The following is a 16,079-nucleotide window of genomic DNA, read 5'->3' as shown; positions in this document are numbered from 1 at the left end:
CCTTGTGCATATTACACCGGTTTACTGCTGGAATGATTTTTGGCTGAGTTATGGCCCTTGAATAAAAAGGATGTTAATTTTTTTGTCTTAAACCACTAATATAATTTCAATCAAACTTACAAGGTTAATAGGTAGATCAAGTACTTGCATATGATACAGAAGTTTTCGTTTGAATGACTTTTTTGCCAGATTATGGCCCTTAAATAAATTTTTGTTTTAGTTTCCAGCCACACAGAAGCTTGTCTGGGCTATCCGACAAGCCGGATCGATAGTTTAAAAGATGACGGTTGTACAATGTAAAAATATTACATTGGTGGTTGTGTCTGGTCATATATTTTGTCAGATTTTTTAACTACTTGGGCTAACTGAGAATAAGATAATATCTATTAATGTTTCTAGATATTATTGAAACACTGTTTTTATTGTTACCATACCTTTGATGCAATCTATGTCATGGAGCTTTATAGGCCTGATTGTGAGCATTATTCTGTTTCCAATGACAATTTTTGTTTTGGCAATATTTCTGTCCATAACTATTTAAATAGGCAAACGTTTTTACGCTCTTTTGAAAAAATGGTGGTATCATAGTTTCCCTCTTGGCGTGTGGAAGAGCGGCCGGCTGCCAATTGTGTTCAGAGTATATTTCCGACAAACATGGAGTAATTTTAATGAAACTTCATAGAAATGGTCACCACTATAAGAAGCTGTGTCGCGCGCATTAACCAGGTATTTAGGTCAAATGTCAAGGTCACAATTAGAGATCTTTGAAAAATGCTTGTCTTGAGTAAAACCTCTACATGCTTTGAGAGATTTCATTATTATTTGGCACTAATGTTCTCCATTGTAAGGCGGAGTGTCGCCGCTTGCATAACTTAGGTCTGACCGTGGCCAAAGACAAGATCACACATAGGAGTCAAAGTTCTGATTAAACAGAAGATATGAACAGGGACCATTTAATCATCATTTATTGAGGGAAATTGTAACACAAATGATAACTACATGTACCATGACTACAAAAGTGTGACACATGTAATTAAGGTTAATATTTGCAAGGTCAAGGTCACTAGAGATGATAAAATATCCAGATATTGTCCGGATATTGCCCAGGGCATATTTCATTTCCTAAATGCATATTATAATACCAACAATTCTGTTAAAAAGCTTTTGTGACGGGCGTATTTTGCGACAATTTCAACCTTATTGAAACAAGAAGCGGTTAAAACGGATGTTGCTCCCCGAATAGATTTTGGACACAAGTAAGTATATCTCTTGTAGTGTCAGAGTTATGTCACAGACAAAGTTCAAAGTGTATAAATAAACAAAGGGCAATAACTTAAAAATTAAGCAAGGCAGAGTTAAGGTTCTTTTGCACTGCACTTCTATCTAATGAGAACAATCTACGTACAAAGTTTCATGTTGATATTCTTATGATTTCAGAGTTATGACCCGGACAAAGTTCAAAGTGTAAAAATGAACAAAGGGCAATAACTCCAAAATAAGCCAAGACAGAGTTATGTTTCTTTTGCACTACAATTTTTAAATTTTTACCCAGTGAGATCTATCTACCTACAAAGTTTCGTGTTGTTATCTCTTATAGTTTTAGAGTTATGTCCCGGACAATTATCAAAGTGTAAAAATGAACAAAGGATAATAACTCCAAAATTAGGCGAAACAGAGTTATGGATCTTTTGCACTGCACTTCTTCTCAATGAGATATATCTACCTACAAAGTTTTTTGTTGATATTTCTTATACTTTTAGAGTTATGTTCCGGACAACGTCTAAAGTGTAAAAATGAACAAAGGGCAATAACTCAAAAATTAGGCAAGACAAAGTCATGGTTGGTTCTTTAGCACCGCAGTTCTTCTCAACGAGATCTATTTTACCTTTCAAAATAATGTCCCGGACAAGTATAGCGGACGGACAGACGGACAAAGCAGCGACTATGCTCATCCTTCGGGGAGCATAAAAATGTTCCGTACAATAATCTGGGCCAAGGGCATTTATGTTTACCAAACAGTTTCTTGTTTAAAAGCGTCCGAAATATGAAATGATTTAACCTGGCTTAAGCTTCTTATATCAAACATAGACTTTTACAGTGTATATGATATTGCACGAGACTTGTAAAAGAGCTCATTTTTTGTTGGTTTTTGCTATCATCAATGTACATTTCTGTATCACTATAGTCGCAAAATTTTAAAAGATTAAAAAAGAAAGATAATATTATACCATTCCATTAAAAAAATTCTAAATCAATCATATTCAGTAATTAATTCAAATTTGACTTTGACTTATAAATGACATTCGCTGTCAATGTAAGATATGAAATTTGAGATATATCATGTACAAAAAAGGAGTATTCAGGACTTTACAACAGTATTCTTCCTCCAATGATGTGTTTGACTAAGGAAATAATAAAAGTAGAACGTGCTCCCAAGGCCCCTACCCTCTTTCCCCGCTGGACAGTGGGTGTTGTATTTAAATACAGTAGAACTCATTTATATTGCAGCTTGTTTCTTTCTTATTCAGTGTTTGGTACAAAGGTACAGAATTACTCCTTTAAGATGCTAAAAAAGATAAACAATTTTCGTATTGAATACAATTTAATAAAGCCTAAGTCATTCATGCATTTTGAACAAGTCTGTCAGAATCAAAGCATATTTGTGTACAACAAAATTGAACGCTTTATACTATTCAACATTACAGTCAAACAGAAGCACATACATAACACACAATATCAGCAGTGAAATATAATACAAGCATAAGCTCTTTATCTTAGCATAATAAAACTTAAGTATTACACTGTAAACTATGTAGAGCATGTTCCAAAATACTTGAATGTTTGAAAAAAAAACAAATGTTTTCAATAGAACTTAATTTTTTTACAAAAGCATAAAAATGCTTTCATAAAAAAGAATTTGAAGTTTTTCTTGGTTTTTTAAACATTTGTGATTATAGTATGTATAAATATCCCACTTATTTTATATTTCGTTTAATATCACTATTTTGATTGCTGTAATTGTATTGGTTTTACAGTAAATCATACACCTCAATTGTATCACTGCCGCTAATAGTAACTACCAGTCTATTATGTTTCAAATGAAAGCTACAAGAATAACCACAATAAACATTGCCAAGTATGCCCATTTTTTCAATAGTCTTCTCATTGATCTGGACGATTTTAGACTGCCCCCATCCACACACAAATATGTTTCCTCGTTTGTCTGTACAAACACCATGTAGATTAATAAAATCAGGATCAGTAATTGTTGCCTTGTAATTTCCCTCAAGGTCAAGGACAATCAGACCTTTATCATAATCAGCCACATAAATCATCTTGCCATCACTGCTAACACTGATATCTCTGTTGTATTTGAAAATTGCATTGCCTTGTTTATCAGTTGTGATTTTTTGCAACAGGGTGCCATTCATATCATAAATGTAGAGCGCTGTATTAGAATCAGAGATAAATAATTTGTTGTCTTTGTAGGCCAGTCCGTAACAGTTATGATCTAGCTTCAGTTGTTTGTTGGTAATAAGTTTGTTGCCCATTGTAACAAATTGAATGGTTTGATTGTTCAAACTTACTGCAAAGTCGTTTTTACTTATTTGACAAATTCTTAATGGAGATGCTTCAAGATTTAGCTTATCTTTTATGGATTCTGAGGACAAATCAATAAGCTTTAATGTTTTGTTGTTATGGTCAGCTAGAAATAATAGTCCATCATCTGTGAAACATGAACCAATAACATTACATGTCTCTTTATCATTTTGATGTTTGATGTTGACTTGTTTCTTGCTTTTCACAACATACATTTTTTCTCTTATATTTTCAGTATTACTCACTGAAATGGATCCAAATGTCTTGAAGTCTTGTAAAGCATCCTTTATTGTGGAATCAGCAATGAACTCAACTTTAACATCTGATGAATTTGTCACAGACTCTGCCTCTGTTTCACTAGCTGCATCGATTTGTTTCCGAGAAGTTTTCACAGCGACAAACTCCTGTGCTTTATTCCCAACTGACTTTGTTAGTTTTTGTGATAATAATTTGAGTTCATCAATATGTCTATGGAGGTTTTTAATCTCGTTTTCTAATTTCTCTTTGCCATTTTTGTACTTTTCCTCTAAATATTTTAATGTAGCCTTTTCAAGTGTGTCCAGTATTTCCTCCATTTCTTTTCTGAATTGTCTTATTGACTCTGTTGCCTTCTCCTTCTGTGCATTGAGCTCTTTGATGAGAAGTTTCTTTGCTCTCTCAGCCTCCTCAATTTTAGTTTTGATACGAATAACCTCGATATTTGTTTTATCAGCATCAATCTCCTTACACAAGTCATCAACTTCATCTGGTATTGAATGTATATGTTGGCATGTTCTGAAAATTTTAATGTGAAAAATACTAAAATAATGAAAATGATTTGTAATAAATGTTAAAGGCCCAATTAACTTTATAAAATGCTATTATTTTCAAAACGTTGTTTCTTTTATGCTGCTGTGTTACAGTTTATAAATAAATATTTATTGGGCATTCATGTAAAGGCAGTAAAGGTAAGCCTTATTTTGCCTCTTTTGCATTTTGGCAATATAGATGTTCAGCTAATGTAGTCAATATTTTGTCACAATACCACTTTCTTTACATTTTACTATCTATTTTTCAAATTAGTTATCACATTCAAGGCAATTTTCTCAGGTGATTAGCGTCCATATTCGAAATCCATAATTACAACTTAATAAAACACATATCTTCCCTTACTACAAAAGAAAAATAGTATTTATTTGTGAGCCTTGCTGTGCCTTTAAAATTACCGTGTAATATATCATCATATAGCCTAACTTACCAATCGTGTCTTAAATTGTGAACATATATATTAGAATTATTCCGGTGCTGTTTGCTATGTAACAGGGTATTTGAAATATATGTTGATTCCTTGAATTCATTTGATATTTTTACTATTTTTGTCGAGCCGGCATTGTCTGCATCATAATTTTATCACTAGCTGGTGAATTTAAAGTAACCTGGCACAAGTGTTCAACATAATGAAATGGCATGTTGCGCTCAATAATTGTTGACTTCTGCAAAGCTCAAGGTCATACCTAAAGGTCATATGTGTCAGCGGCCCTTGGGCATCTAGTTTGTTATATACTGGTCCAGATATTTTGTATTAAAATGACATTGATCTCATATGAAGTGGAACAATAACTGGATGAAAATTAGCTTATATCATGTGCTTTTATGTTTTCAACGAGGTTGTTAAATACCAAGATCAGATATATGAATTGTCTTTAATTCAGTTTCAGGTAAATGTACATTGATAGAAAAATGCAGCTGTCTAAACTTTTTAATTTCAATTCAATTAAATACAAAATTAAAGAATCAAACCTGTGTTTTATAGCTATACAGGTCGCACATGCTACATCATCATGATCAGCACAATACATATCCAGCAGCTTGGTTTTATGAGCTTCACATTTTTCAACTGGAAAACTTGGCAACGATGTATGTAAGCTAACTGTGTTGAAACTTGACTTGTCTATAAACTGATGCGTGCTCATTGAAGAAAACAATTTGTGCAAGTCTGTACATGGTGTACAGTAATATTCCTGACATTCCACACAATAAATATCCGCCTCTTTTGTAACATTTTTCTTCTCACATAAACAACATTTAAAGTTGATAAATTCATCTGATCCAATATCTCCGTCCGCCATTTTGTACAATGTCGTTTTTTACTTCCTAGTTACTACAAAAACAGAACAGGGATATTGATTGAAAGCAGTTTAACAAGTTTAAATTCTAAATTAAACAGTGTTATTTTATTCAGAGTTGATATTTAAAGTGTAGTCACACTTTTAAATACTTTAAATCATCCTAGTTTTGTTTTTATCTAAATAGATCTACTGATAGCATTATCAGTGTATAATGTATTGGACTTTGTTATTTGAGGTAGTTATAAATCCTGTACATGTATAATAAATGCAATATGAAAATATTAAGTCACTAAAGAAAGCTATGTACTTAAATCACATTACAAAAACGTATTTCACCATTTGTGTAATTCTTTAAGTAATATATAATACTTAAAGAGAATGCAATTTGTGTTATTTTCAATATTATCAAAAACAATCATTTAAGGCAGTAAGGGGCAAAATATTTAAGTTAACATAAAGGGTAGTTAGGTACAAACTTTAATCATAGTCTATTAAATTACCGTGTATTTAATGTAGTACCCATAAATCTCTTTATTTGATATAGAAGGCATATTTTCATTTAATAAATATTGGAAATTCCGAATCATGCCTCTAAACCTTCCAACATCATCCTCACCCATACCCTTTAGTTTTCTCACCGTTTTTAATATATTTTTATTTTCCTGGATCAATGTTACGCACGTGCGTAAGTGCGTAACGTTAGCTACGCCCCCTGGAAGCCCTGGTTTATCTTTTGTCCTACATTTCTTTAAGTAGCAATATTTATGATATTAGATCTTAAATCGTTTCATTTACATTGATTATTATTTGGCAATATTGAGACCGAGATAATTGAATATTCAATGACCTTTTGCTGGTAATCGTTGGATTCCGAAGTGAATCTTACGGATTTTAAAGTATGACATAACGGTATACATAGTTTACGTAACTATACCTTACTGACAGCACTTGCATAACAACCTTCCGTGATAAGGAGCTAATACTTAAAGTTTCTAACTGAATGTTGTAGGTTCGAATCCCATGATCTATCTATCTACAATTAATGTCATAACCCTCGCGCGACGTAGACATGATGCTGAGTTATTTATATTTTCAGTAATACATTTATATTATATATATAATGATATATGTTGCTTAAAACAAATTTCAAATATGGTATTGTAGAGGGTCTCATGCTTCAACAAGGTATATGTTTGTAAAATATGATGAGAAAAACTTTCTTGAGGACACACTTTTTCTCATTTATTCATGAATTAAGGGCCAACATTGTGGTTTTCCACATTTCTTATAAACTGTTTCAGAAACTTAAGTCCTGGGTGGTGTTAAGAGTAGCATGGGAGTCTTAGCTGCCTTACACCTTTCTAGAGACGCATTGACCATGCGTGGTCATTAACGACAATGGCCGTGTATGGCAATTAACAATTTTCATCATTACTTACAGGTAAACAGGTAAAGGGAAGTCAGATGTTATATCCTCGGGTGGACATGATTCGGTACCCTAAGCATTTTACTGTGCTAGTTTGTTACACTATATTTCCTTATGATCTAAGCGTTCTATGATAAAGAAATTTGCAGAAACATTAAATTCACTTTGAAATATAAAAAAATAAAATATATGTTTTCTTTATTAAGGTACTTGTGTCGACACTTTCTTTACATATACAGTAGGGGTGTTGACTCTAAGACAGGGACGAATTAAGGACAATCAACGATAGTGCTCTGTCAATATAAATACAGTTTAAATAAAAGTTAAGGCAACACCATCTTTAATTATATTAGTTACACAAGAACAGCATGACGTTTCATGCAATTATGCCTTTATCAAACAAATCGCAATCATTTTCTAATAATTTTTTGTCGACATCATAACTTTGAGACGGTCCTTCCAAAATCGAATTATTTGGTAATCAGGATTATCGTTAGCCTATTTACGATCAAAATGACACACTTTCGTAACATACCAGCCTTATTAATAAATTAAGTTCATGTAAACTAATGTGATATATCTGAGATAAAAATGTAAAGGTTTAATACGAAAAACAGGTTTAAAACTTAAAATAGTTAAAAAGTAACTCACTTCCTTATCAGAAGATGATTGCTTCGCCATGTTGGATTTGGTTTATGAAGAATTGTGGGTAGTAGTCGTAGGACAGGGCGGACCGTGGGACAGGGCGGACCGTACAAGGGATATAACTATTATATCGATATGCATGCGGTTTTTAAATACTATTGTATATATGTTTGTCATTACGTTTTCGTACATATGTCTGTAAATAAATAAGTTATGGGTAATAATGTAGGCCTACACGTCGGGAGTAAACCAACTTCTATTTTTATAACTGCCCTCCTTAACGAAACCTTAAACTGGTCGGGTGAAATGTACGTTTTCTAGCGTAATGGTTGTGATATAGTGGGTGATATGATATATTTTTAATTTTTTGGCTAAGATATAGTTTCTTTTTGTGGAAATTTGATCAAAAATGTGTTGGGTCCATTTTACCGTACGGACCTCAGTGGGGCTTCTTTAATGAAACATTATTTTTTCATATATTTTTGTTTTAATAAGATTTTGTGAAACTTGACTACTAAGTTTGTGTACATGCCAATCACCTATTGTTCGACTGTAGTCACTGTACTAATTAAAGTTATGAAAATAACATATACATGTATATATTATCAGAGTTATGATTTTTTTTTAATAAAAAGACGCGAAAAATTAAAGAAATGATTCATCCACTAATACTGCATATGATTAGGGTAAAAAAGGAAAAATAGTTTTTGAGGATTCGAACTTGTAACTTCGCGATTGCTTTGGTATTTGTCAGAATAATAATACAGTTTCCCTGTTGATCTTTTTTTACAAAAACTACAGCGATACACTGAGTGTACACTACAGGTATCAAATTTCAATGTAAACCTTTTACTGTGCGTATATTTAAACTCTCTATATCCATGTTTTAATGTCAAATCGGTACAACAGGTTTACATCAGTGAAAGTGTGTAGCGTTTATTTTTTGTTGAGAAGAAAATTTGTTGTTTTGAAGGGAGTTTTGTTGGTTTGTTGAAGTTGGTTGAATATAATTGTGGTGATCTTAATTGATCAGGGTTTATTGGTTGTAATTAGTTGTTTTGGTTGTTGAGTTATATCTGTTTGTGAAGATATAATTGGCTGATATTGGTTGAATGTTTGTCTGGTCAAGACTATATTACTTTATGCTTTGTTTTGAGGATATATGTAAATATTGGGTGCTTTAGTTTAAGTTGTTTTCTGATGCTGATTAGATTGTGTGAAGTTAATATTGTTGGATGAATGTTTGTGGTTTATTCTGTACCTTAGAGTTGTAAAAAATAGTCATTTCTGTGTTCTTCATTTTGTGGTGATTTTTATTGTTTTGTTTGATCATAAGTTGTTTAGAGCTTGGGCTCGTCAGGTGTCTAGTATTGTTTCGTATAAAAAACGTATACGTGAAAGATATTTCGTATAAGTGATTGATAAATGATGTGTGTTTGTTTTGGGTGTAAATAATGATCAGAGTTTGTTGGCGACGCCGGTAAGCGGCGTCGTCTCTTATGGAATGCTTTTTATTTTGACCTGTGGAAGGTGCTGTTATTATTAGCAGTAAATGTCATGTTGTGTTAATTAGTTTTATTTTGATTCGTAAAAATCAAGTAAACAAATATGCTGTTATATTTGTATTTAATAACCTTTTGTAAAAGCATATGCATTGTGATTTTATTTTCACGAAATTGCAGGCTCAGTTTAACAGCTTGTCCCTTAGCTTTATTGGCAATACTAAAACCCGGATTTCGAATATCGTTGTGGTCCACATTTATGCCGTATTCTTTTTCATTCCTTTATATATTTTCAAAATTTTCCTACAAGAAGAATGTTCATCTGCAAATGAGTATAAGGATTGGTAATGGAATTGTTGTAAACGATTATCCTATTGATTTTATCCATATTACGTTTATCTATGACACATAATGATTGTTTTAACAAAGTGTACCAGTATCCAGATGTGGAAAGCTATCCGATTTTCTGCAATTATTGCTGTCACATGGCCATCTATTTTTTTATGAAAACTTTACCATTACTTTGCATGGCTTAATAAAACTAAGCCAGCAACATTTCATAATTTTGCTGTTTAGGGTGTTCTTTTGGGTGTCAGGTTTTTTTCTATTTTAATGGGAAGTAACTCATGTTTACTAAATTATTTGTTCTATTTTAGGTATTACTTACTATTTTTGTTGTATAAAATTACCAGTTGTAAGGTCATCAAAAGCATAGAGGCACTGAGGAGTGAATATTGATAGATTTTTTTTACTGGCTTTATATACCTTAGACTGGATTTTTCTAGTTTGTTCAGTTAGTACATACCTACAGGTATTCTGCTACAGGATCTTCTAATCACTATGTGAAACTAATTATTATTTTCTATGTGTTTGTATATAAATTGTTAATAAAATAAACTTTGGTAAAAATGAAAGGTAGAAAATTAAAGCCGATATGTTAATAGGATGTACGTTATATTTATTTTTAATGGAAACTGGGAATTATTAATGTTATGTGCATACATGTATATCTTAGTATTTGTATATATATTGTGACTTAAAATATTTCTTTATTTAAAGACTTACAGTTGTGATGGATGAGACTTGCATTTAAATTTATAAATGATAATACAGGTATTGTTTAGTCTACAGGCTATAGGTGTTTATATTTTATACCCAGTGTTAGCTGGCTAATGATAGTATCTATAATAATTTAGAGTTTATTCATTATACATATAGTATCTTTCTTCTAGATTTTGAATTTCATCCATTAGTACCAATGTTAATGTTAGCTGGGAATTATTAATGTTATGTGCATACATGTATATCTTAGTATATGGATATGATGAGACTTATAATATTTCTGTATTTAAAGAGTTACAGTTATGACATTATTATTAAAGGGATGAGACTTTCATTTAAAGTTATAAATGATAATACATGTATTGATTAGTATACAGGTTAAAGGTTTATACCCAGTGTTAGCTGGCTAATAATAGTATCTATAATAGAGTTAAAGGAATATTGTAAAGGGTGAATTAGCCTGGATGTTGTGGTTTATCTTCTGAACTTGTGAGATTTGGCAGGTTACATAATGACCTATCCAGAATTGAGGTTAAATTAGTGTCCATTACTAGTGATGCCAGGGTCCATGGTGCAATTCCACCATGAAAACCGACAAAGTACAAACAGTAAGCGGGTGCCAGATGAAAACATGGAAATACAATCTACCACAAAGTGGTTCGTTTGTTGTATTTTCATGTTTTTTGCCCGGTGCCCCCTTCTGCAAAAGATAAATCAGCCTCCATAATATTTCTAATCAAATTAAAGGGTTAGTTTTTTTTATCTGTTCAAAAAATAGATATTGTACATGTACAGTTATGTTCACTTTCAAATTAACCTGTTATAAATAATGGCACAACCAATAACAGTCTAAGCCCCCTTTTTAGTAAAAATAATTATACAATATATAAATTGTTATTTTGATTAAGACTATGAGTTTTTTCTTATTTGTTTAATTAAGAATTAATCTACCAATTAATTAAAAGATCTAAACATATCTGTCACGGTTAAGAACTGGAGAAAAAATGTGTAAGCATGTGTCTTTGCATCTTGGCAAGACAGAGTCTATTCTTTAAACTTGGCCAAGCCTCCATGTCACATGTAATGGCACTGCTATAAAGTACACATCTTTTTTTAACTATTTAGGTGCAAAACTCGATCATTTTTTTTTGCGTCGCCTTTGATGCTTTGCATCAATGTTTTTCTTGTTGTTTAAATGTATATATTGATTTGAGATAGAAAAAGATAAAATACCTTAAAAAAATAGTGTTAACTAAACAATTACATGCTAGTTTTCCAACCGAGAATATTTCAATTTAATGTCAGGCGTGCTGCCAAGCCCCCATATCTTGAAAATTGGTTCTAGTATTTATTACTTAATCTTTCCTTAGATTAAATAACATTAAGGAAGGCAGTCATTTCGTCTGACTGTATTGAACTTACCACTAGGCCATCGGGACGTTAGTGTAAAATAATGTATCGGGAACTTTCCTATCATTTAAAATCAGTTAGTAAATCGTAATAAATTAAGGAGACTAAAGAAAAGGCCTCAAAATAGGTCTCAGGTCATTCTTGCCAAGCAATATATTGTGATTTTTTTTCCGTGTTTACAAACATAGCTTGAGTCAATTGGATTTCTTTATGTGTTCCATTTTAATAAAAGATCTAAAAACTTGGAATAGGACGCATATAAAGATGCACCTGTTTTGTATTTTTATGTGTAATTAATTTTCAGATGTCATGTCCATTTGTTTACAAACACAGCAAGTTATAAATTTGTCTTAGAATTTATTTCTTTAACCTAAATTTATCTGTATTTGTTCAACAGGCGAGTCTTATTACAGGTTTATAATTACTTAATTGTATCAATTATCCCACATGCCTTCCGAATTCGCTTATAAAGTAATATCTTTTTAGCTTACCAGATCACAATTTTGCTCAAGGTGAGCTATTGTCATCACACACCATCGTCACAGATATACATACAATATTTAGCTCCATGACATCCGTCTGTCTACTCTTCTTTGAACAACATGTCCTCCTACACCAGAACTAAGTCAGTAATATCAAAACTTTGTATAGGAATGATCATCTGGAGTTCTTTAAAAGTTGTTCAAAAATATTCATTTCATGCAAAAATATCAAGCCATGCAACCGAAAGAAGAATGTTTTGCACAGAGCTAAGATATTTGCATACAGTGCAACTCTACCAAGCTTGTTCAAATAAAACACTCGGGTCAAATTTTGCCGGCTCATTTTACTTATATGTTTATAGTAAATTCTTTAAAGAAGGGAAAACCGGTAGAGATGAAACATCATGAAGTAGGTTCATTGGCTTTCCTCATATATATTTAGTGAATCGTTAGAAAATCATATTCTTTGAATCCATAAATATTAGAGCATAGATTTTGGCATTCCACATTTATTGTGTAGTGGACTACTACAAAGTTTTATTTATATATTGTAGTCATTGGATCAAAATTGGCCATGTCCTTGAGGTCATGGTTTTTCCTTATTTGAATAAAGTAAATGCTTTTAAAATCATCTCCTTTGAAACCATAGCAGCTAGTGCTTCCGTATTGAATATGTAATATTGTCTAGTTGACCACTAGCAAGTATGGTCAGGAAATATTGTCAAATAAACCTCTATTTGGTTTGTTAAAATTTTAGGGCCATGGGTTTTCCTTGTATGTATATGGTAAAATCTTTTAAAAAACATTTTCTCTAAAACATCAACTATTAGGCTTTTCCGAAGTTTGTTATAGCCTTGAAGTCAAAATTGGCCCCGCCCTGAGAGATATAGGTTTTGCGTATTTGTATAAATACATAAAGTTAAATTTTAACTGCCAAAGCCGAAAATAAAACTAAGCTTGGTCACTTGATAAATTTCAATGAAGCTCTACTGATGTGAAATGATCAATTGGGGGCTCCTTTAAAAAAATTGCTGAAATAGTTCTAGCTTGTTGAACAAGATGGCGGCCAGATCTTTAAGTAGCAATAGGCTTTAAGTAACATGACCTCTTCAACATGTATCAGCTCAATTAATGAACATCTAGCTCAATAAATGAACTTCTACATGAATGGTAATTGGGTGGTCCTTTTCAAAATGTGCGTGAATCGTTTCATGCTAAAAGGAGAAAAAATACTTAACAATAAGAAATATCACTTACTCTACCCCTTTGATTATTTTGATAAAACTGAATTAATAGAAATAACAAAGTAATTAAATTTTGCCTATGAAGACTATAGATATCCACTGATGAGTGAAAAAGGTCCATGATGGCCCTCGTGTTGTATCGCCTCTACATAGTAGTTGTGGCATATAGGGATCAATTCCCGTAGTTTGTCCGTCCGTATGTTCGTTCGTCTATCTTTCTGTCCGTCTGTCACAAAACTTGTCCGGACTATTCCTCAAAAAAGTACTCGTGCAATTTTATCCAAACGCTACATAAGTGATCTGTACCAAATGTAGTTGTGCATATCGTAGGTGGATATTTTCCAGTTCAATGATTTTTGTCAGAGTTATGGCCCTTTAATGATATTTTTACTGTTTGTCAGGACTATTTCTCTCATACCACTTATGCAATTTCAGTGATTGATCTGTAGCTCAAGTACTTGCTCAAATTACACAGATTTATTTGCTTGAATGATTTTTGACCGAGCAATGGGCCTTGAATGAAAAAAGTGTGTTTGTGTTGCCATCTTCAGAAGACATTGTCTGAACTACTTCTCAAAATGTACTTGTGCAATTTCATCCAAACATTACAACAATGATCAGTACTAAATCTAGTTGTGCATATCATCTCCATTTTTCAGTTTAATGATGTTGTCGTTACAGCCCTTAAATCCTGAACTGATTTTTTAAAGTTTGTCTGGACTACTCCTCTTATATCACTGATGCAAATTCATAAACTTTACAGGTTTAATCGATAGCCCAAGTTATATTATGTAAAACACATATAAGATTGGCTTTCCGCTTGAATGTTTTTTAGCTGAGTTATGGCCCTTGAATAAAAAGGGTGTTGTAAAAGTTTTTCTATACTACTCCTCTTATACCACCAACGCAATTTCAATGAAAGTTAAGAGTAGTTGTGCATATTACAAAGGTTTGCTGAAAGATTTTTGGCGTAGTTAATGCCCCTGAACATAACAGGTGTTTTTGTGTTGCCAGCTACATGCAAAGCTTGACTGGACTACTCTTTAGAAACTGTTGGTGCAATGTCATCCAAACTTAACAAGAATGATCAATACCAAGTCTGTATGTGCATAATATTGGCAACTTGACAGGATTGGCATATAACACGGCTTTTTATAGTTGAATGATTTTGGCTGGGTCATTGTCCTTGAATAAAAAGCGCATATTTTTTGTCAGTGAATTTTGTGTCTCCTGCTAAACTGTGAGTAGGTTTGACATGCATTGGGCTATAATTAGTAAACATATGTGATCACTGTTCGCTCTTGTGTTTTTATGTAACTAAATTAAGTAAAAATGAAAAAAAAGGAGTCTGAATGACAAAACACATTTGTTAAAAAGTCAATGATCACAATTTTTGGACTCAATTATATTTTCTAGAAGAAGCAAGCTATGTAAAGATCAAGGGCAACCATGTTGTTTTTTTCTCAAGTACTTCATATTAATCCTCATTATTTTTAGTGGAGAATTTAGTTGTCAATAAGTATGTTTTTGCTTTTTTTCTCTCTTCAAACACAATTAACAAAACTGTTCCTCATAACACTATCCCCTATTGGTTATAACCTCAGATATTTGACGTTTTTTATCGATGGGACTCTACTTTACGTGGGTTTTCCACTTTTTAAGTTGATTGGTATCAAGGTTACTTAGGCTAAAAATAAATTTTACTACTTTTCAACCATATTTAAGCCATGGAGCACATGTCACATATCTTGCTGCGACGGTCATCAGAAACGTATAATATACTGTCTACAGAAACTATCCAAGACAGATGATATGAGAGTACCGAGGAAATACTGTGATGCTGAATAGAAACCTGTTAGAAAGAGAGAATGTAACACTCACGAGTGTTCCCTTGTCTGGTACAAAAGCCCATGGTCACAGGTAGAGTTATAAATTTTTTATAGCCGTTTGGACCCAAAAGCGATCAAACTATGTTACCAGTAAAGAGCCAGACTAGCTTGCACTATTGTGCAGTCGGATGTGCAATCTGACCAGCCTCTATACTGTTGGAAGCTTTATATTTGTGGTATTGAAATCCCTTAAATTTTCAATTGACAATTCAAAATTCAAACGCAGGGCAAGTCCATTACATAAATTCAGCATATGAAAGGTTTAAATTATGATATTTATAAGATTTTATAGGGTTATTTTATAGATAGAGTGGTATTTTATTGTTTTACAGTGTTCGAAGAGCTGTGGTAAAGGACTAAGGTCAATGACAGTTGTGAGTAGAAGTAAGACATTAAAAGGTCAGGTCATACAGCCAAACCATCTGAGCTGGTGATCCGCGGCCGAGCTCACATAAAGGTTGCAGGTGTAGACGGTGCCCTGACTAAAATAGCTAAATAGGCCAACACTGCATGGAGCGAGGTTATGAAATTACAAAAATAATTTCTTAACTTATTTACATTAAAGGAGAAATAGATTGGTGAAATTGTAGACTATATGGAAGAATTATTTAAAGGAACCCAACTTAGGTCCAAACGCTTAAAAGTAGGGATGGCAATGAATACCAAAATCAATACTCGAGTACTCGGTCATTTTTCCGATCGAGTACTTGG

At 32.5% G+C, this 16,079-nt stretch overlaps 1 protein-coding gene across 1 annotated transcript; it reads right to left on the bottom strand.

Moving 5' to 3' along the window:
• Positions 1–2,943: 2,943 nt before the first annotated feature.
• Positions 2,944–7,843, bottom strand: LOC132725509 (uncharacterized). The gene is made up of 3 exons (XM_060710645.1): positions 7,786–7,843; positions 5,380–5,740; positions 2,944–4,374 (listed from the first exon to the last, which is right to left on the bottom strand). Exons 2-3 carry the CDS (start codon positions 5,706–5,708, stop codon positions 3,030–3,032), a joined length of 1,674 nt encoding a protein of 557 aa, XP_060566628.1. The 5' UTR covers positions 5,709–5,740; positions 7,786–7,843; the 3' UTR covers positions 2,944–3,029.
• Between the last annotated feature and the right edge of the window lie 8,236 nt (positions 7,844–16,079).

The sequence above is a fragment of the Ruditapes philippinarum genome, unplaced genomic scaffold, assembly GCF_026571515.1.
Source record: "Ruditapes philippinarum isolate M1 unplaced genomic scaffold, ASM2657151v2 ctg1865_1_1_1_1, whole genome shotgun sequence".
In the NCBI taxonomy this organism is placed as follows: domain Eukaryota; kingdom Metazoa; phylum Mollusca; class Bivalvia; order Venerida; family Veneridae; genus Ruditapes; species Ruditapes philippinarum.
This window is presented reverse-complemented; position numbering and strand designations above follow the sequence as displayed.